This window comes from Argentina silus (assembly GCF_951799395.1).
Source record: "Argentina silus genome assembly, chromosome: 15".
Taxonomy (NCBI): Eukaryota; Metazoa; Chordata; class Actinopteri; order Argentiniformes; family Argentinidae; genus Argentina; species Argentina silus.
This window is the reverse complement of record NC_139669.1, coordinates 5,267,800-5,290,163: the sequence shown is the minus strand read 5'-3', so window position 1 is coordinate 5,290,163 and position 22,364 is coordinate 5,267,800. Positions and strand designations below refer to the sequence as shown.

General features: G+C 43.9%; 1 protein-coding gene across 1 annotated transcript; it reads left to right on the top strand.

The window, feature by feature from the left end:
* The first annotated feature begins 1,226 nt into the window (after positions 1–1,226).
* On the top strand, positions 1,227–17,518 carry bcorl1 (BCL6 corepressor-like 1). Its single transcript, XM_083686162.1, has 12 exons — positions 1,227–1,241; positions 8,058–8,148; positions 8,275–10,926; positions 11,312–11,438; positions 12,182–12,634; positions 13,141–13,349; positions 13,618–13,878; positions 13,998–14,164; positions 14,562–14,707; positions 14,844–14,921; positions 15,200–15,365; positions 15,525–17,518. The coding sequence occupies exons 2-12, from the start codon at positions 8,143–8,145 to the stop codon at positions 15,850–15,852; spliced, it is 4,593 nt and encodes a 1,530-aa protein (XP_083542288.1). The 5' UTR covers positions 1,227–1,241; positions 8,058–8,142; the 3' UTR covers positions 15,853–17,518.
* The last annotated feature ends 4,846 nt before the right edge of the window (positions 17,519–22,364 follow it).

Sequence of the window (22,364 nt, the reverse complement as noted above, 5' to 3'; positions counted from 1 at the left end):
AGACTAATTCAAAATGTGACAGTCTTTCATCGTCTCTCTCACCACGGTCGTGAGGCCAACTCGTGCCGTAGTAGGCTTTCAGACTGTGACACTGTTAACTGTTATCCATTTCCGTCGCCTGTGAATGTGCAAGTGGGGAGAGCAGGGCACAGTGCGACACACCCTCGTGACCAAAACACAGACTATGAACGGGGGTTCGCGTGTATCAGGAGGAAAAGCCTACATTTTACTAGAAGGCGCTTTTTGGATTGCCTTGACTCACTCGTATCGAACAGTTCAGGGAAACATCGGAAAGTTGTAGCCTAAATGTTCACTAATAAATCATTAGAATTATGTAAAAAGGGAAACCTATTGGTTATTGGATGATCAAACTAATTTAAAGAATACCCACATCGTCCTAACAAGGCCGTTTTTACTTTCTAACAAACTTTTGCAATAGCAAAATTCCCATATTTTGGGATTTGTTTTTCCATACACACTATGCACATCACGTATGTACGAATTTACAAGGCAAGGTCAATTATTGTACTATTTGAGTGGACTTCGGGAGCCTTAATTCCTCGCACCACAAAACAAAGAGCATGGTCTTGTGCGTGTTAATTCTAATAACACAACTGTACACTCTTTTACAGCTGCTCTTCATGGTCCACTCACATTAGTCCTATGTTTTGCTAAAACATTGATCCCCAAGCTCCACAATCAAAAATAGTGTTTCGTCGTTGTCATCATTTGTCAAAATATCTGGCCATATCTTTCAGCGGGACTCTAAATACCAACACATTATCAAATGATGCACTGAGTGTGTTCAGATATTTTTGGTTCAGATATACTGTAGGCCAGTAAGCAATTTGAGAACATGCCGATAAAACAGGCAATTGTGGTATTCATGACATAAGGCTGTTGGAAGGGCTTTCACCTCACTGCGATGATTTCAAAGATTTCCATCTTTTGATGGCAATTGAAATGCAATTATCGAGGTCTCGTCACAACCTGTTATTCACCTGTAGGGCTTTGTCGGCGCTAGGACCCAGGGTGCGCGATTTTTCATCTCCAGCTGCTGCGGTCTGAAAACGGGCGATGAGGGAAGATCGCAAGGAGAAGCCAAAATTTCACTCTGGATTTATTCTACTTCAAAATCATACTCCTGACCCTTACCCGAAGTCATTAAGTCACAAACAATAGATTGTCGCGCCATCAGAAGCTCTATTTGCAAGCTCTGCAAAGGCAGTTTGGAGCGCAAGGTAAGGCGGTGCGATACCATGCGATTACTAATAACAAAGGCGTTACTGGCGAGCAGGGGGCATTAAAGGGGGCATTGCACAACGCCATGGAGGGCGACAGTCAACTCTTTCAAACTTTGCTCTAAATCATTGTTGTTATGTTAAAGTTTATAGATAAATGCATAGGCTACAGCAGATGTGCTTAACAGTATTCAGCGTACACATGGCGATGTATTGAACGTATTCAAATAACAGGATAAACGTGTCACATGTTTGTTGAGGTGAAATTCTGTCTCAGAAGGCGGTGGCCCACTTAATATTTTGCTTCGACTAGCAATCCAAATTATGAATGGAACGTGAATTGTTTCGCACATATGGCCTGTAGCCTACATTTTACATCTCCCATGTGTTTATACATCGATCCCATGTGTGTATACATCGTGGCATCCTCAACCTGCCAACCTCAGAGTATCGCCTCCAACTTCTCGGATTCCATATAATCGTATAGTCTTCATCACGTCCGATTCGTATGCACACATGGACAAATAATAACCGAATGCATATCTGGTCGTCCATATATTCTACATGTTTCTTTCCATTCCCAACGTAAACAAATTGCTTGGTAAACAGCGAACTGAGACGGGACATGCCCTGCATCCCGGGCCTTTATCAGGCTGACAATCTCCCTTAAATCGACTACACTAAGTCACAGTAAACCATGTGAGCCCAGTTTTGAGGGGGAATGACGGTACGGTAATTTCCACCAGGCCTCCAACAAAACATCGTGCCTTCATCCGCTATGAACTTCAGTCTTCATCCGCTATGAATACTGTTTTAAGTCTCAATACAGTAGGATATAAATTATAATGTGAAGGGCCTTCATGCAAACATTTTGCACACAGTATAAGTTGTTGAAACCTTTGACTTCAAATGTTCGCCGGTGGTGGCAGGCAGTGACCGAAACTCGTCGATAATTGGAGAAGCCCCGAGCAGTCGGTCACTACCGGGATTGCTCTCGCTCTGTCGTTGAGGTCTCTGGTACCCCGATCAGACAATGCAATGTGCCGAGTCCGACTACCTTGTTCCGCTTATAGTCTCATCAACATTTCATTTCATTTCATTTTGTATTGCCATGTGTGTCATTTTCCTATTTGTGACATTTACCTATCTGTCAACGACTAGGCTGTCCGCTGAGACAGAACACTCACTGCTATCAACGAACAGCGAATGGCGGTGGGCAAATTATACCACACACCGATTCACTCACCGATATCAGGGCTGTGAAATAGTTTGAAGACGTGTCCGATGTAGTGGATCATTGCGATGCAATCGGCTGGGAGTCTGTGTAGAAATAGGTCGCCGCTATGCAATAAGCCCACTTAAATTTCATGATAATGCAGGCTACCTCAAATAATTAAAATAACAGTTAGACATTTGATATCACGGGATGTAGTCTATAGTCTGGTCTATAATCTGGTCATGGTCTATAGTCTTTACCTGCGTGATGCAGGTGAATCCAGCACCGGCCTAATTCCAGGTAGCTTGAATTGGGAAGATGTGCCGAAGGCTGATCACTAAATGTCGAATAAATACAGGTCTGTGTGTGACCACTACATGATTAATGTGTCGATATATGTCATTGAGCAAAACAACGCAGGCTTGACCCAGTATTTAACCTGTATGACCTTGCAGAGCATACAAATTCGTTTTCTTTCTCTCAGCACATTGTATACCAGCCTTACATGTTGGCAGTGCAGAGACATTTCATTCCATGCACTAGGGGTATTCACGATAACCTGACACTCAACTGCAAATTGGTGAAAAAGTCGCTCATCCTCCAAACTTGATGCAGACATATTCCTATTAATGCTGCTTTTAACTGATTTACTTCGAGATGGGTTGTTAATTGTTAATTACCACCTGTAATGGATCAACTTATTCCATGGGCAATTTGACTTCTCTCTGAACCACATTCTAGACAATTCAGAGGAGCAGACAATATCAAACATCTACATCAAATGAAAAATCGTAGAGTGGCAGAGGCATTAGTCATCATAACAGTCATTCAGGAAGAGGACTTGTGCCCTTATGCCCAAATTGTTTAATATTAAGTGAACATAAAGGTAATTTGACACAAAAGGTGACTCAACACAAAGTTTTAAAAACAGTATATGAACTCACTTTTCTTAGTGTACTTCTATGATGTTAATTTGCACACAGTTACTAAGGATATGCCAAAGAAAACAGTGAAGCACACATTATAACACATGTATTAGGCCTGAAGGTGAACATGCCCGGTGGTTATGCTTGCCTCTCTCTATCTCTCTCTCTCTCTCTCTCTCTCTCTCTCTCTCTCTCTCTCTCTCTCTCTCTCTCTCTCTCTATCTCTCTCTCTCTCTCTCTATCTATCTATCTATCTATGTATCTATCTATTTCTCTCTCTCTCTCTCTCTCTCTCACACACACACACACACATAGAAATGATGTAATGTTTTTATTGGCTCACACCTTAATGGCAAAACTGGTGACTTGAGAGAAGGTTTACAAAACATTACAAATGGTAATGGTATGGTTGAAGTGAAGTTTGCCATTTTGAATTAGGAATTTGCACAGCAGGTTTTATGGTACAAAAAAAGGCATATGTCATTTCAATTGCACCTATCTCTTTAAGAAATTACATATTTTATTTATTTTTTCCATAAAGATTATTCACCTGATGATAGAGAAACAGTCTTCTTATTAGATGAAGGATACGAGAAAGCCATGCTTGCGGTGTCAGGAACCGGTTTGGAGCCCAGGAGCTGCAACTAAACTATGAATAAGTTTGGGCAGACAGGAAAGAGCATGGTAATGCCATGAATGAGGCCAAGGAGTTGGGAGGTTACAGCGAAGATCAATATTGAGGAGAGAAAAGGGGAATCACCATACAGATAACAGCACCAAGTCGTACGTGATGTGGGATCTTTTGGGATTATCAGTGTGTTTGAAGTGTGTTAGTGGTACTGTTAGAAAGGTTGAGGCAGGGTTGTATTGCCCAGAGGACAGAAGAAGGGATGATGGAGGCCAGTGTGTGGATGTTTGAAGTACAAGCTGGTTGGAGGCCTGGTTGTCATCAGAGGAAGAAGGGGGAGAGAGACAGAACAGTGATGGGCAATATGTATATTGTAGCAAAACTGGACCTTTAAGGGTGATTATATGATAGCAATTAATCCTAAGTGTTGTCAAATATGTTGTGTGATGTTTTTTGGGCTGAGCAAATAATAACTGATTGCTGCTTTAGTCTGTGGGCCTATTGCCCAGATGTCCTCAATTGAACCTAAGTTATTATGATAATGTATGAAACTCCATTGTTAACATAACTTCGACGTGAAATTGGAGTATTCCCCCTTCACACCCACTATCTCTCTCACTCTCTTTTTTGTCTGCCTGCCTAAGTCCATACCGCATCCATCATCCCCAGGTGTAATTATATTTATTAATTAATTAATTAAGTATTGTACTCTATGCATTCATTCAATTAAACTCGGTGCCTTTATCACGAAAATGTCCATTTTCACTTTGCTACTTCGGTAAGCTTTCTCAGTTTTAGCGCACCGTTGCGATCCCCCTTTCCCCTTGAGCGGCTGGAGTCCTGCGTTGCATGCTGGTACCTGCAGTCCTTACTCCTCCCATCCCGCGAGTTTCATTTTCTGGGCGTGGGTAACGAAACACTACAAGTCCCAGACTAGCTGTCCACCTTCTGCCCCTCTCTCCCACCAGACCAGCGACTGAGATACGGTACGGACTGTCTTGGCGAAACCCCCCCGGACTTTCAGAACCAAAAACCGTCGAGATTAGTGAACAGCAACGGGCAAGAACGAATGACTTGATTTTCGCAGGAGTCGTGATATACATTGTTCATTTACCCACAGGACGAACGGGTTCGTAATTGTTTGTGCCATTTGACATCGTTATCTTGCTTGCTAATTACCTTTCGAATTATTCAGTATTGGGGACAAGAAGAATCGGTTCGGGTCGGGCTCGTGTATGTCTTTCAACACAGAGGCGGTTCGGTAAGGGCCGATGAAAGACAGTCTAATAAACGTTGAACGCCGCTCGGCCGGGGATAAATACAGTAGCCTGTCTAAACATGCACTGTGTAATGCAGAACCGTAGTCGCTTCGCGGAGACTTTGCTGCGCAGGGATCTGAAAATTGTTCGTGGTATTTTGAACATTAGAGTTGCATATTGTTTGCTCTCTTGTGTATTGGTGCACGTTACTGCTGAAGTTAGATATGTGTCCATTGTTGCCATACCCTCTGTTAGTTGTCCAATACTTTTTGATCAGAAAATGAGTCGCGTAAAGGAAACAGAGAGTTAAAGTGACATATTCCCCCATGCAATCAATATCAATCCCTTCATACTGTCTAACGTTATATCATTACCTATTTTATTGAATCAGGTTATTTATCAGTAAAAGCCGTCACGGACACTGTACTCCGTGGTCTATGGATTGATGAAATAACATGGGTCATTGGAGTTAGGAATGTTTGTTCCCTGGTATTTGGCTATCGATTGATGTTGGCTGCCGTTACAGCAACGATGTAGTTTGGCCACATTGTGCTCCTGCAAGTGCGGATGAACGATAAGCATTTGATAGCAAAGGAAATTCTCCTGTCAGTCGGCTCGTCCTAAATGTGGTATCATCATACATTGGACTGTGTTGTGTGTGTTTCTCCAATCGCATTCTGGTGGCTTTAAAAATCGAGGGGTTATTTTGGTTCCATTTTGATCATGTGTAGTCTGTCTTGGATAGACCGATCACCTGGGAGGCAATTCGTCCTTTCGTATTATGGTGACTGCTCGCCAGCTCCCGCGAGCGGGCTGCCCGGAGTTTTAGCATGAGGATGTTGTTTTAATCGAGATTGAAACAATTTGTCGATGAGTCGAAATAGTGAAATATAACGACTGCATCTCGCCGACTGTATTTTCTGCATCATCAAATGCATAGATTTGACACTCGGATGCGTCTCTTTTGTGCATGTGGGCTCCGGGCTGCGCAGTCAATTGACCGGGAGCAAGTAGTCTCGAGTCAGAGGGAGAGATTATTTTGTTTCTCTGAAATGTTGCTGAATGTCCAGACTTCATTATGATAGAAAGCAGGTTTGACTGTTTACTGCGTGGTGTTAACTAACAATGTAACAATAACGTGTAGACTGAAATACATGTTTTTCTCAGATATAGATTAATATAGATGAGGAATTCCAAGGATGTACTCCGCGGAGGAGACGACGTATCTGCAGCACAAAGACAAAATAGCAGCAACATGAGGTTATTATGCGATAATGATTGCAGACGCTCCTCGCATTCAGCAATAGCTGGAACTATATTCAGCCCGTGTTTGCCGATTTCAGCGGAGAGACGCCGTACCTGGGCTGTCACTCACGTTTTCCGGTACGGGGTATATAGCATTTGGGCAACTTCAATGATCTCTACGGCTCAGTTCACCTCTCCAATGTTTGCCGTTAATAGTTCCGGTCCTAGTTTTGGTTATCTCATCTATTTTCGGGTGGGGTCGTCTGCGCTCACCGGAGGGTGTGTTGACATGTGTCGGCTGGATGTATGAAGCTTTTCAAATGTTGATTTGTCAATGTTAAGTCGTTGCCAGCCTGATGTAGGCCTATACTTTAAAATTCGCCTCACTTGCCCGTGAATATCCAATGTCAGTTGTCATTTGTTCTGATCATTTTGAGAGTTGGATATCATGTGTATGGTAAAGGAAAACACATTCTAGATCTGCATGTAGGGTCCTCATGTAGGGTCCTCTTTGAGAAGCTTTGAGACAGGGTTTTTAAGACACACCAATCAGTAGTCATCAGTGTGATCAATATGTTAATATGTTAACCTAAATCAAATAAGGCATCATACTTCAGGCTTTCCGCTACCACTCAAAATATCCCTTTGCTACACCAGTAGGACCGTACCTCCAATCTTGAGGGCTGATGCCATGAATGAGTTTAGTGAGGGGATTTAAAAAGTGTGCAGCACTGAAGTAGTGAGATGAGCATCAACCTCCCCACACCGTCTTCCCATGTTTCTCCTTCCCTCAATCCCTCTGTGGTCTCTCAGGCAGAGGCTGTCCCCTCTGCAGCAGCGTGCGTGGCCTGGTCAGCACTGACCACATCTGTCTGTGCAGTAGTAGAAGATAACAATGAGAGAGGTCACATTAGATGGCCCCTATCTTTTAAACAATAGCAGCATAATGTGCCAATTTTACGAAGTGAGGGCAAAGCATACACTCCAATGTTGATCATTTTATTCCCCAGCAAATTTTCATAGTAATTGAGCTGCATGTATAGAAATGTGGAATGAGTGAAAGTGATTGAAAATGTCAAGTTCCCTTGTTGCACGATTTAGATATTTTGGAATTTATTCAAAAGGAAGAAATTTAGAGTTGAGGAACAATTCTAGTTATATTGTACTGTACCTTCCTGATTGTGTCCCAATTTGAGGAAATTGTGACATATCTTGTCATCAAACTTCTCTTACACACAGGAAGCATTCAAGTTACCCTGTAGTATTAACTTAAACGTACCCAACCAATTTTCCAATGAAATACTAAAACGATTAGATTTCTGATATTTTACTAAACCGTGCAACTCATGAGATGGTTTTTTTAGGTCCATGTGTATTTAGCTAATGAAGTCAGTGATGAAAGTAGAATGCTGTGCCTTGGGTTCAGTGGTATCACAACATAAAGTAAGAAAGATAAGAAAACAACTAAATACTCACAGCTTTGTTTTTTGTGACTGAAAATAAGCTAATCATATATACCTATTTCATCCCTGCATTCAACAGCATAGCGCGTTATATTGAGGACGCCCCCTTAAGAGCAGACCTGAAGTCAACTCCACCTAGGGGATGTTGTGTTAAAGAATCGCATATGCAGGTAATTGTTGTGCATTGGTATTGTCTTAAGTAAATAGCCACCTTGACAGGTGATGTGGTGCCTTACCTGGGGAGATTTGAATGAGTAATAAACAGGGATGCTTTATATGCCTGTCTTGTCATCCAGGTGGATCCCACTCCAATGAATGTAAGGGATGGAGGCACGGTGAGCAGAGAGATCGGTGCACCGAACAAAGCGTCTGCGAGCATGGTGGGGAATCCCCCTCAGATGCTGCCCCCTGAACTCAGAGGAGATGGACCCCTCAGTCAGCAGAACAAGACTACCACAGCAACAGACTGTAAAACGGTCAACGTTTGTCCAGACCCTAGCACTTTCAAACATTGCCCTGAAGTCCCTCCCCCTCAACCACACAACAATGCTCCAATGCCAGGCCCTCCACTCATTAGCTCTGACAAAAGACCAGACAAGAGGTCAGAGATTGCCCAACCAAAGGCCGATGGTGCTGGGGTCTTTCCTACACATCAGTGGCCGTGTAGTACAAAGGTCAGCCCAGAGGACCCAGTTAACCCAAGTCACAGCAATGTGACTTCCAATAAAAAGTCTCATACACAAACCCAGTCAGTGATTAGTCTGCCCCCTGGGTTTCCATGCCCAACACTTTTTAAACCAGGCCAGCCTGTTGCTTTTCTTCCCTCCACTAACTTCTCGTCTCCGCTCTGCAAAATCACTCTGCCACCCGCATTGGGTCAGATTGCAGCGTTGAGAGAGGCCACAGCCAGCCAGTTCCAGAAAGAGGGTCAGCCACAAGGCACAGGTGCTGGTGGGACGTCACTGCTGCGGACCTACCCTTATCACTTCTCTGTGGGTCGGTGTCCGGCGCCCGAAAAGAAAGCAGCCACATCAACACCCAAAGTCAAATGTAACTCTACGTCCAGTAGCAAGAGCTCTAAAGCTGGAGGGGAGCATAAATCCACTATTGCCTCAGTGGTGGCTTCACCCACCATTGCTCTCCCAATACAACACCCAGCATTAGGGTCTGCCCCACCAACCCACTTCACGCTGTCTCCCACCGCTGCCATCTGCTGTGGCCCTGCGCTGGCCAGCATCACTGCTCAGAGCAGGCTGTTGAACCACGTGGAGAAAGGCCCTCCACACCGCAGTGTAGACAAGGCCTCCATAGGATTTCTAAAACTGAAGGCTCCATCTGCTTCAGAGAACCACGCAGTGACTTGCCCGATTGAAGCTAGAGATGTACCCCTTGACTTGTCTGCCAAGTCGAAACGTCCAAAAACAGTCATAGACCCTCCAACCACTGTCACCACAGCAGAGCATCACCATAACGAGACGCGTCAGAAAGATGTCCTCAACACAAAGAGGGCTCATTCTGCCACCTATACCTCTACTGCCCCATACCCCATCTTACCCAACACCCATAGAAATGGTGCGCATCAAAAGCAATCCAGTAGGCCCTTGAATCATCAGGTCTTGGACCCCAATTCATCCTGGGTCAAAGGTTCCTCGCAAGGCCCTGTCAATAATCTCCCAGGAACATACGTAGGTGTAGCCAGCCCCATATTAGCCTCTACGCTACGTAGCAAAGATGGGAAGGGCGCCTTTGTGGACGACCTTCAGACCTTTGCTAAACAGGAGACTATCTCCATCATTGACCAAGGGGAGCAGCTGGCCTCAAGGGGAAAGAAAGCATCGTTCATGATGAAGGGCAACCAGCATGTTCATGGTGTGAAGCACCCTAACAGTACTAGCCCAGCTGTGACACAGAGCTGTCCTTCTAAGGGGGCTTTCACCACAGCTCTGCCCGGCTCTGCCAACTCATACTCTCATCAGAAATCTGGAGTTGGGAAAGCAGCAATGTCCTACTCCTCCACTGTCGTCAAGCCATTATGGCAGCAACCAGCTCTTCTCCCTCACCAAGGGGCTTCTGTTCAACGAAAGGTCATTCAAGGGACCCCCAAGGTCAAAGGGGCCAGTAGCTCTGAGGGTCCCAAATTTCAGAGTGCACATCAAAGCCCGTCCAGAATGGAGGAGGAGAAATGGGACAGAACCAAGTCCCCCCTGTCCAACCTTGAGTCCATAGTGAAGCAGAAAGCTCTAGAGACAACAGCATTGACCGCTAGTCACCTGTCACCTGTGGCGCCCAGAAAGCCTGAAGCGCTGAGCTCACACTCACACACTGTGGTCCATGACACTGTGTTTCACCAGACTGCAGCTTTTGTATCTTCACCGTTCAGATTGTCGGACAACAGGGATGGGAGACAAGAGAGGCTGTCTTCTCAGGGGGATTCTACACAAGCTATGAACAGACTTGAGAAAACCAGTGTCTGTGAGCCCAGAGAAAAGAGTGCTGAAAAACATGTCAAACAGGAGGAACATGCGGGAGGCAAAGAGAGCCAAGTAACCACCAAGAGACTCGCCCACACCTATACCTTTGGAGGCGGTTGTTCGACTAATAGAAACAGGATGGAGAGCAAATTAGCCCAGGAGTTGGAGGGAGGGATGATGAAGGAAGAGAGCGCGACATCTGGCAGTCTCTCCCCTCATGCTGAGCTGGAGGGGATTGCTCTGTCCATCTTGACCGGCCAGTGTGCAGCAGAGGCAGCGGAGGTGGAGAAGAAAACCAATGGAACCAAAGAGGAGTCTCTCACCAAAGCAAAAGCTGCCATCACCAAACAGAAGAAGCCCAGCCCAAGGAAGCCAGCAAAGGAGAAGCTGTCACCGGACCCATCAAAGAAGGCTGTGGTGAAGAAAAAACAGGACAAGGACAGTACCACACCTAAGCAAGAACCACGTCCCAAAAAGGTGTGTGGTGAATTTACATTTACTATATGAACATATCTAGATTTTTGTTGAATGCATAATTACATGTTCATTGGTGAAACCAAAAAGTGAGATATAGCCTAAAGATAACAAACCTGATTCACGCTCAAGACCACAATTACAATAAAGCACAATGAGAAGTATTTTCCACTGTGTGTTAAACAGCTATCAAACCTAATCAGCTTTCTAGTGTTATCTATCTAGTATTAGTGATTTATGTTAGTATGCTGATTAAATTGTCAACTCTAATGGTGTATACAGAGCCCAGTTGTTGCTTGTATGCTCTTTATCACCATCAAAGCCTTGTGATCAATAGTCTGAATGCCCCATTTAGTGCACTCACTCTGCCCCCCATGTGTTGCCACAGAAGAAACAGTGTGCACCTCTACTGGAGCAGAGTCTGTCAGCAGCAGAACCATTCCCATGCAGTGAGGAAAAGACTCGCAGGGAGAGGAGCAGCCCCATCAATGTGGAGCAGGCTCACAACAAACCAAGTAGGCTAAGTCTCTGTTCCTAATGATGCTGTTTGACAATTTTTTTTTGCAGTGCCTGAAATTGCAGAGATCTTACCACAAATAACCGTAGTATTTCAAATAGACGGGAGGACACTTAATCTGGAATGAATAGGTAGAATGGAATGGATTACTGTAACTCATAATCGGATTGAGTTCATTGCTTATAGGCGAATTGAATTTTGCTTTATATCAGCATTATGGTGGCCATCTGAAACATATAAGAGAGGTTCTCAAATAAATTCCCCTTAAGTTTTGTGAGTAATATGATTGTTAAAGGGGCAATCTTGGATTGGTACATCAATTTTGTTTTCTTTTAAATTAATGATATATAGCCATTGATCGGACCCAAACTATAATCTTATTTTACTTCCATTGCTTGGAAACAATGTAATTCTTAACAAACACAGTATAGTTTTAACCATGTTTTAAAGCTATAATTTTGATCTCATGGATGGTCGGTCCTTGCACCCATAGCTCCGTTTATGCATTTGAGAGTGGGTACATTTCCCATCCCTCAGCTGTTAACGAAAAATGGCAGGGTGACCGTTTTGTTGTTATTTGAATCCCAGATTGCCCCTTTAAAGTGCATTTCAGGGCTGTTGACACTAAGTGGCACCCACTGTGTCTACAAAAATACTGCTTTGGAGTTTCTGTTGTGGTCCCTTTGTCTCCTTAGTGCTGGAGCATCATGAATGAATCTGTTATTTGTGTCGGGGTTACAGGTAGTGGGACTAGTCCCCAGACCCCTGAGACCCCAGTCTCCCTCAGCAGCTCTGGCAGACCCAGTAAGGAGGCAGAGAGCTCCACGCCAAGGCTGAGAAGGGGGCGGCGGCGGCCAGACGAGGCTCGGCTGGACCACTGGGGCTTCGCTACTCCCTCCCCCCCACCTCCCCCAACTCCTCTTCCCCCACCTACACCCCCGCCACCTCCCACACAGCCCGTCCGCCGCCCCAGAGGGAGGCCGCGCACCAACCCCCTGCCAGATCAGGTTGACCAGGGCAAGGCCAAGCCCACCCAAAGCCTTGAGGGAGACACCCCCACAGGCAAGAAGCGGAGGCGCTGCCGAAACAGAAAGTACCAGAATGGGGAGTACATCACAGAGAAGGACAAGGAAGGAGGTGGAGAGGGGGAGGAAATATCTCCCTCCACCAGACAGGGCACCCGATCTGGAGCAGGTACTGGTTCAGACAATAATGCATTTAAATGAAAAATGAGTCTGTGCAGTTGATAGTTTGGTAACAAGGCAAATGACGCAATCATGCTAGATGTTGCATCAACAGGCAAATTATGCAACGTGTTGAGTTATTCAATATGTATTTCTGATTTTGAATGCAGTAGCTGATTTCCATGTAATTTAGCTTAGCATGCCTATCATGTCATATCTATGTCCTTAAAGTGCTGTTAATCCACCTTCTATTCTGGCTGCCACACTTAGAGAGGATTGCATGTTTACTGTTGGGATGGGGCTTTGATTGTATCAGACTAGTCTCCTTGTTTGCTCCCCCAACAAGCTTCAACCAAACGTGAGAAAGTTACGTAAGAAGTTAGTCTTCCCAAACAAACTTTGAAGACTGATTATAGAACACAGCTGGTACTCCTCGCCAAGCATGAGATGGAAAGATGTTTAAATAACACTCAAATTGAACTCTCAAATAAAAATGTGTTGTTGTTGTCGTCGTAGATTCGAGGGCTGATATGTACCCACGCCTCAGTGCCACTCTGACTTGCCATGGCACCAGCCCAGAGCCCAGTCCCAGGAGGTCCTCCTTCACTCGTTCGGGGTCCGTGCGGCGTCTTGAGAGTGAAGTCTCTCCAGAACCATCTGACAAGCCCTCTGGGAAGAGGAAGTTCAAAAGCAAGCACTTATGTGATACTGACGAGCCCAAAAAGGTAGGAATTGCTGCAGCCATTCATGAGGCCTTTTTATCCCATAGACCGGTTCAAGCAGATCCTTGTTGTGAGATACATCGTGCCCTGGGTGTTAAAGGTTGTTTCATGGTGCCCCCTTGTGGCTCAAATAAACATTACGTCTTTCTCTTTTTTTTATTTTTTTTTGTCGTTCGTGGCAGCTGATTTCACAGCGCAGAGTGTGATGTCCTTGCTGTGACACTCCCATTACACACAACATTCTTATTACCCTGCAAATTCTTTATTCTAGACCAAGACCAAACGTGGAACCTTAGGCAAGCGATCTGCCTCTCTCCCCACGGATGATGACAGCCCAGACGCAAAGAAACCAGTCCTGGCCACCCTAAAGGGCTCTCCCTCTCCTCCATCCAGTAAGAAGGGGATGTCAGGGAAGGGAGCAGCGCTAGAGTCTCCCCCTCGCAGGCCTGTCCCTCCAGAGGTCCGCCGGCTGATTGTCAATAAAAACGCTGGGGAGACTCTGCTACAAAGAGCCGCCCGATTGGGCTACCAGGTACTGCTCCACCCAATCACGTGCATACATACTGATGTCAACATAACACATGATTAAATTGTTGAAATACCAGTTTACAAGTTGTGCGGTGGTGCCCCTACTTTGCCTCCTTCCAACAGGACGTGGTTCTGTACTGCCTGGAGAAGGACGTGCGGGAAGTCAATCGCCGTGACAACGCGGGTTACACAGCTCTCCATGAGGCGTGCTCTCGAGGCTGGACTCACATCGTGCAGGTGCTTCTGGAGCACGGGGCGGACGTCAACTGCAGCGCCCAGGACGGAACACGGTAGCCAGCTAGGCCTCTAAGGGCTAATTATAAAAGATAAATGACAGTGGCATGAGTGTCTGCTTTATTTTCCCATAAGTGACAAAGACAAATCTAATGCAGGAAGAATACTGTACACCTGTTCTGTGCTCCCAACATTTTTTTTTTAAAGTTTTATTTCAAAGTTGTTGGATGTTTCCTCTGTTATTGGGATGAAAGCCTCTTAAATTAGTGAGGCATAAACCACACAGTCAATATCACTCTAAAACTGACAGTAAGGATTATACAGTACCCCCAGTAAAGGCTTGATGGCCTTTTTCAATGTATTTATTTTACAAATTCTAATATAAGTTTATTATTTCCATGAGGCCAGTTGTAATGTAGCTGTACTATGTGATTTCATGTTTTGTTTTTTTAGCCCAATTCATGATGCGGTGGCCAGTGATAACCTGCCTGTGGTGTGGATACTGCTCAACCACGGGGCAGACCCCACGCTGGCCACCTACTCTGGTCAGACTGCAGTCAAACTGGCCCACAGCCCAAGTATGAAGACGTTCCTCAAAGGTGTGAGGTCTTGTTCTTTAACTTTTACCCAAGTGACACTGATTGTAGAACTCATTTTCACGTGGATTTGATAGATTTTATCTTGAAATTCCATGTGATGAATTTTGAATCTGACTCAGGATATGCTGTGTTGTAGAATACTTCACAGACCTCGAGGGTCGCGCTGATCCAGATCCCAATCTACCCTGGGATTTTTACAGCAGCTCTGTGTTTGGTAAGACATTTTTTTGCAGTTCAAAGTTGTATTGAATTTGATTGAATTTGTGAACCAGTGTTTACTCTTGCTATTGATCTGTGTAATCACTGCTTTGTTCACACAGTCATCCTTTGGTGGATGTCATAATTAGAATGTGTAGCACGCTTGTTATGAACAGATTGTCCAGTAGAGGGAGACTTAAACCCTTGGGGGGGAAATAGGCTTAGCGTTCTCAGAACAAAGGTGAAGCGGGTTTCTCCCGTCCTTCAGCTCACATCACTGAACCCTTTTTACAGAGACTGGCCAGGAGGCATGCTGGGACTTCCTGCTCTCACAGCAGGGGGAGGATGAAGAGGAGAGGGGGGGGAAGGAGAGAGATTCTGATAAAGACTGCCTCTTGTTTGAATTCTCATCGGAACCCCTCCTACCCTGCTATCATGTCCAAGTGTCATTAACCCAGGGGTGAGTTAGGAAAGAGATCATTTGTCAGCACAATTCACACACACACAGCCCCAGCTTTCCCTCTCATATTCAAGTGATTTTGCTGTTCCTTGCTTTTTAGTACCCAGACAGAACCTTCATTTTGTTCTAATACCAACCCTGCATCTCTGCCCCTAACAGCTTTTGTAATTGGTTCCTGTTGACGGACGTCCTGAAGCGCCTGAAGATGTCATCCCGGATATTCCGGGCACGGTACCCGCACTTGGAGGTGGTGAGCCTGGCGCGGATGGAGCTCTGGAAACAGGTGGCCGTCAGCCAGGTGAGCTCAGCCTCCGCGCAGCCTCAGAGGGACTACGAGGAGGAAGACGGGGGGGATGAAGAGGGACTAGTGGAGCTGGTCCGCTGTGTACCAGAGGTCCAGACACTATTGGGCTCCTCCCTCCATGTCCTACAGGATGAAGATGATGAGGAGGAGAGGACGGAAACAGCCAGGCCCTGCAGCCGGTAGCCCCAACCCACCAGCCCCCACACACCCAGACTGTTCACCTTCATGTCTCCAGTATCTCACCCTATTCCTATCCGCCAGCAGCAGATCGAACTAAGCAATCTTGGGAGGCTCCGTCCATTGTAATGAGGGTCATGGCATAGAGGAACTCACCTCCAGCTACTGGAGCCACTGACCTCCAGCTACATGGCCTCTGACCTCCACAGTAAGGAGAATAGGGGCCATGGCAACACCACCTTGAGGATGGGTGGGACTACTCAGTTCTGGAGAACAGCTTTCAGGTCCCTTTATCTGTAGGTATTTTTCAGTACCCAAGAAATATTCTGAAAACCTTTTTTATGATTATATATGTATATGGTAGTATAAATGTATATCTTGCCATCAGGGTAAACACATTTGGTTGTAATGTATTTCTTGTGGCAAGGGATGGATTATTTTAAGGATTTTTTGGTTTTGTTCAATTTGTTCCTGAGGGAAAAGAATATTTTTGGTGGGAGATAATCCAAGGCTTTTATCTTGGTGAACTCTTGCGTGCAGCTAAGAGGCTTACAGCCAGCTAACAGAGGCAGGAAGGCCATTGGGCCATATGGTTTCTCTGTTAACCTGTGAGACCCAGAGAGACACAGAGAAGAGACACCCGCCCCCTACACACACACACGCCCAGCTCACTGCTCCATAGTGCTCAATTTCAACATTCTCCTAGAATACTCTAGTCTGAAGCTATAACGTAGATGACCACATAGTTCAGTGTTTTTATTTTGTCTGTCACTTTGCAGTGGACATTATTTCACCAAGTGAAATCTTGGTGGTAACCCTTGACCTACCAATACCCTACCCTCAGATTACGGATTGATTTATTTGAACTTCAGAATTAATACTTTGTTTACAGATCTTGACAGACGGAAAAGTTTCACTGTAGTTTTTTTTTTCTGCTCTTCATGCTCCTCCTATGATGGGAATGAATGATATATATATATATAAGAATCCTGTGGATCACTTTCAGTAATAGAGAAAGGAATTGCTCCACTACCACTTTCTCTGGAGACCAGGGTCTACTCTTGTGTTATGAGTGGAACCTTCACTTTGCTGCATAAGACTCTCGGGAGGGATAGATGTCCTCATACTGCACCTCAGCCATCCGTCCTCCGTCCTCATGTTGTAACGGATTCCCTACGTGCTTTGTGGCGCGTGTGATTTATTTACACTGTTTGTTGTTTGTGCTTAATTTAATAGTCATTAAAAAAATATTTGACCTCTTGTGTATTTGACAAATTGATGAAAAATTGCTTTGTATGGTTGGTTGGTGCTTCACTTGAACTGTATAATTAAGGATCCCTTTATCCTGAGATTTGATGTTATTTTTCCCTCATTGCAACAGTATTTTAACAAGCAAAAGTACAGTTTTATTGTACTGGTGCTAAGCTAGGTTTTGTGTTGACAATCAATGAAGTTTTGTTTGAAGTTACGAACCAATAAATGATATTTAAGATGAAGAGACAGAAATGTAAAGAAAGAGTATAGTTTCATTACCTATGATGGAAAAATGGAATACAGCAAGACTGGAGGATAATGTACTGCTTGCGTGAGAGTGCTGTTTAAACAAAGGATAACCTTTTATTTGATTCTTTTTTAAGAAATCAACCAGAATAAAGCATGATTGTGAAGTATTGTCTGAGCTATTAATTTTACACCATGCCACCATCATATACCTCTAACCCTTCTTCCGACATTTGTGGTTTGTGTTTATCCGTGTCGTAGAGAAGCAGACGGATACTGTAAACTGGCGCGTCACACATCAGGCTGCTCTAAGCTATAAATGACTTTATCTTCTCACTAATATACATTGCCGATCGTGTAGGTGAGGAGACACACGTAAACTATCAACTAACTATGACGTACAGAAACCTGAGTGTCCCTCGTTTACCTGCCTTATCTCACAATATCCATGGTATATAACCAATTGAAAGCGTCGCCTTTGTATGTTATTGCTTTTGTGTGAGCGACGTCGTCTAAGTAAGGGTCCTTATGATTCACCAGAAATCATTTTAATAGCCCAGAATACAGACGTAGCCTATCGTAAATGAGAAAGCTTTCACAGGAAAATCGTGCGGAGTGGCATCACCATTGCGCATTTTATCTATGGTGCACAGTCAGGGAAATAGGTATACTCTTCCTTAGAAATGTTATACGATAAGGATTTGATGATATCCACAAGAGGGAACCAGTGACTCATATTTACAACAAAAAAACGTTAAAGTTGCAGAGGCTGAATTCGTTGGTTACGTGCGTAAATTCATGACTGAATTGCCGGCTTGGTATATAAACGACCAATAGAGAAGAAATAAAACATTTTAGTGCGCATCGCAAACGGAAATATGTGCACATTATATTATCAAATATGTGCCTATTATTTTATATAGGATTATTAGCTCTATGTGTTATCAATTGCTCAATATATAGATTTCTCCTGTCAAACTTTCACAAGAGTTGGTTCTAAGCCCACAATACAGTTCTTATACAGAGCATTGCCTGGTCTAAATTGTGATGTCCACACGAAGTAACCTCTTATGAACATTAATTGGGACTGCTCCGATTTAGTTGATGATCATTCTCCAGCAGATGGCATCGTGTTGACTGAGAAGGATCTGTTACCGGCAGTGATCGTTTCGGCGCCTATGCCAGAAGGAAATAGCTAATGCGTGTGTGAAACATGTCTTATGCTGACCTGTGTGCTTTAAAAAAAAGAAATCGTGTGGTGGTATGGGATCTCTGAAAACTCAGAGCTGTAGCAGTACTGAAATACTGGCCAATTAGCCCATGCATGGAGACAGGGTTTCTACTTCTGACTAATCTTTGTATTTACTCTTCATCTGACTATTCCTTGCAGAGTTTGCACCTCGTTCTGGGCGGCTTGCCAATATCCGTTAGGTGTTAACTCGGGGGTAGCTGAAGTTGCCTCTCAATATTTCTCCTGTCTTGTCATGTGTTCCTCTCACTGTCTCCCCGAATGCTTTTCCAGACCTCTTGAGCATCTGACTGCCTCGGTGCCGCCCTTCCAGGAATGCAATAAAGGAAAGATTGACATACTATCTATCATAAAATCGTGAGAGGAAATCTCATCATGACATTTTTTTGGAGAAAGAAAAATAACAGCGGGTCTGTGTATCTGAGTAAAATATAACATACACCTGAGTGACAATAATAGAAAGGATAATTTGAAAATCTACCTGTAAATAATTAAGTGTGTATATGTTAAACACTCAGATTCAGCAGCAGGCTGAAACATGACTGTCACTGCCATTCCAACCCTAAACCCTAACCCTCATTGGGCCCCATGTTACAGCCGACATTTTAAACCCTGCAACTCTCCTGAGGTTACTAGAGTTCATGGGACACTCCCCATACAGTCTGTTCGAGTCACTTGACAGTGCTTTACACAATGTAATGTTACAACTTTCAACCCTATTTGATTCTAGGTATACATGAAATGGAATTTGTATCATGAGGAAAAGTTCTCTCAGCTGCACAACGGAGATACTGTTGCTCATTAAAGATAACTCAACTAATTTGATAATAGTGTTCCCTCTACAAACAGACTTTGTGTGCTCATAAACATTTTTATACTGTGATAAAGATAGTCAAAAGTTGCATTAATTGCATGCCAGAACCTGTCTCTATTTCAAGGCTATAGCAGAGCTGGAAAGCTAACAGTTCCCTAAATCGAACCCCATGACATCATACAATGGAGTCTAGATTTCAGGACCGCCCCTTCACCGAGCCCCTGGGATCCTGTCGCGTTCATTGGCCATCTGTTCTAGGGCAGTGGATTTTGATTGGTTTGAAATGAGGGCAAGTCTCTACAAGACCTACTGACTGACTAACATTAAAAAAAAAAAAAGGGGAAGAGAGAAGGTCGACGGGGCGCTTAAAGGTTTTTCATTGTTCCTGTATGCAGCAGACCCTGTTGACACAAAAGGACATGAAGAATAGATTAGATCGCTTTTGTACAACAGATGATGTGATAGATTTGTCTTTAGCTGCAGGGAGGCAACAGACAGTTATGTCACCACGCGGTGCCTCATTATTACCTAGGGATACACTGTGGCTCTCCACATAACAAAAGAAGTGCAAATTTACAAACTCATTAAAATTCAACTTTGCACTCAGTACCACCTATAATCACATATATAATGATCTCTGCAAGATGTATTAAAATAAAGCTATAAAATGAGGAGCCTTTTTTATTATTAGAAAACTCCCTGCAGCAGACTCTTTCTTCAAAATATGAAGAAAAAATTGGTTCCCACAAATGTTCCTTAGGCTTCGCTCTTAAAGACATTTTCTACCCAAAACCCCCTTTCCTTTTGCCTGTTTCCTCAAGGGTCATGGAGGTTGTCTGTTCTTCTAACGAACCCTTGGGTTATGTAACAGTCGTCTTTGAAACCCCACAAAGGGGAGGTTCCTGTTCGCTTGTCTCTATGGCTCAGCCTAGATACTTCCTTTTCAACCATTTCCTTTTCAAAACCACTCGCCATATCACAGCTAAAGAGACCACTCAGTGTTATATAAACTTACATCATCTTAAATTACACTTTGATTAAGATACTTTATAGTTAACGTTGCTTTTTATATATCTTCAGTCCCTTTACACCAAGCAGTAAATAATGTAGAACATGGATGTGAAAGTAGAATTTTGTGAGCCTGCAATTTGTTTGTAAAGTGTCTAAATAGACAGTTCATTGATTTTGAATCAGTTAAAAGCAGTTATATTAAAAGTGTGTGATCATCCCTTTGCTACTGGGGGTACCAATAGGTAGCTTGCTCTAATCCTCAATCTGTTACTCTGTACATCTATTTTAGTACACAGGGGATTAAAGCAAGCCACCTATACCTTGGGAACAAAATGATGATAAATGGGTTATGACTGTACTGAATAAACTTATACAGTCTACGCACTAATTATAATCACTTTACGAACTCCTCAGTGATACCTCAGTGTAAAGCAGGAGAGGCTTGTGGAGGTAGAAATTGGAAGACAGACTCATTGTAATGCATGGAATGATCTCCCTTGGTGTAAAGTGTGATCAGTATACTTTAGTGTATCAGTGTACCTGTAACAACATTATTTTCACTTTCCTGTTCTGATATTATCTCTAAGGCTCTGTTGGAGAGCAGAGAGTATTCCAGACGGTGCCCAAATTGAGAGAGTCCCCTCGTATAGATTAATTAACAGAAAAGATGAGAGTTAAACTAGGCTTCTTCTATAGGAACAGGTATAAAGGAATTCTCCATAAACTCCCATACTATGTTACTTCCTTTATCACCTGGAGACCGAGCACTTATCAGACACGGTCTCAAGATTGGTTAGTCCTCGAAGTCCCACGTGTGTCCTCTGAGCTGGGTAGAGCTGCCTTTCGTCATTGGGCCATTTTAGGACACTGATTAAGGATTCCTCAGTGGAGGAGTGCTGTTGTTATAATTGATTGTTGTCTGTAAAAGAAAAGTGTATTGTCTGTGTAAATGTGTCCTTTTAAAATCTTGATGTAAATAATTTTGATGTGTATATATGTTGTTATCAGGGCACCCTTGAAAAAGAGACCTTGGTCTCAAAGGGAGATGTGAACCTTCTCCGAACTCCATATCCCCTCAGCCTCACTGATGAATAATTTTAATAGCCCCTATTTCCAAACACACAGACATGCTAAGCATGTTCACAGCTAGACATGCTGAGTAGTGCAGAAATTACACTGTTACCCGTTAGTGGCCCTAAATCAAGGCCATGCAGGTATTAATAACCTGAGCTCAGATGGCAGTTAATCTGCTGCTATCTCTGACTTTAACAGTCCTGTGTTAAGACCACCGCTCCTGGGGGCTAAATATAACAGCAGTGAGAGTTATGGCCTATCACGCATTGCCACATTTCATACTGTAACTGACACGCCTTGGCCAGACACAGTCATGCTTAGTCAATCTGCACGTGTATACAGCATGCAAGCTTCTCTTGGAGTCTAGACGTTTTTACAACACTGGCAGGTCATCGTGGGCCCGTCCAGTAGCGATACCTTTGAACTTCACTGTTCTGTTTCGTGTGCATGCTGTCTGAGCATGCAACCCGCATACAGTATGTTTGACATTGTCTTCGGTACTTTTATTACTTTTACGTTTATTCTCTAATGGCTATTCATGCATGAATTCATCATTCTTGATTCACTTTGATGTTCTAGAACGTAAGGTTTCGTGTAGAGACAGATCAGCTCCTCTTTGTTTGTGACCAATGGGTTCTCATGTGAAGGGAAAAGTGAAGCTCCAATGACAATCCAGGCCTTGTGGAACTCACTGTGGAGCTGCTGACTTGCACAGTGGAGTGCACTTGCATAGCCGGTGCCATTGTCTTGTCCTTGTCTTGCAGATTAGATTCAATGAAATTGCTCCGCCAGGGATGGATGCAAGCACTGACCTGTGGAGAACTCACCTTTTTTATCTGGCCCTGTATCCTCCAGGCTCTGTCACTGAGA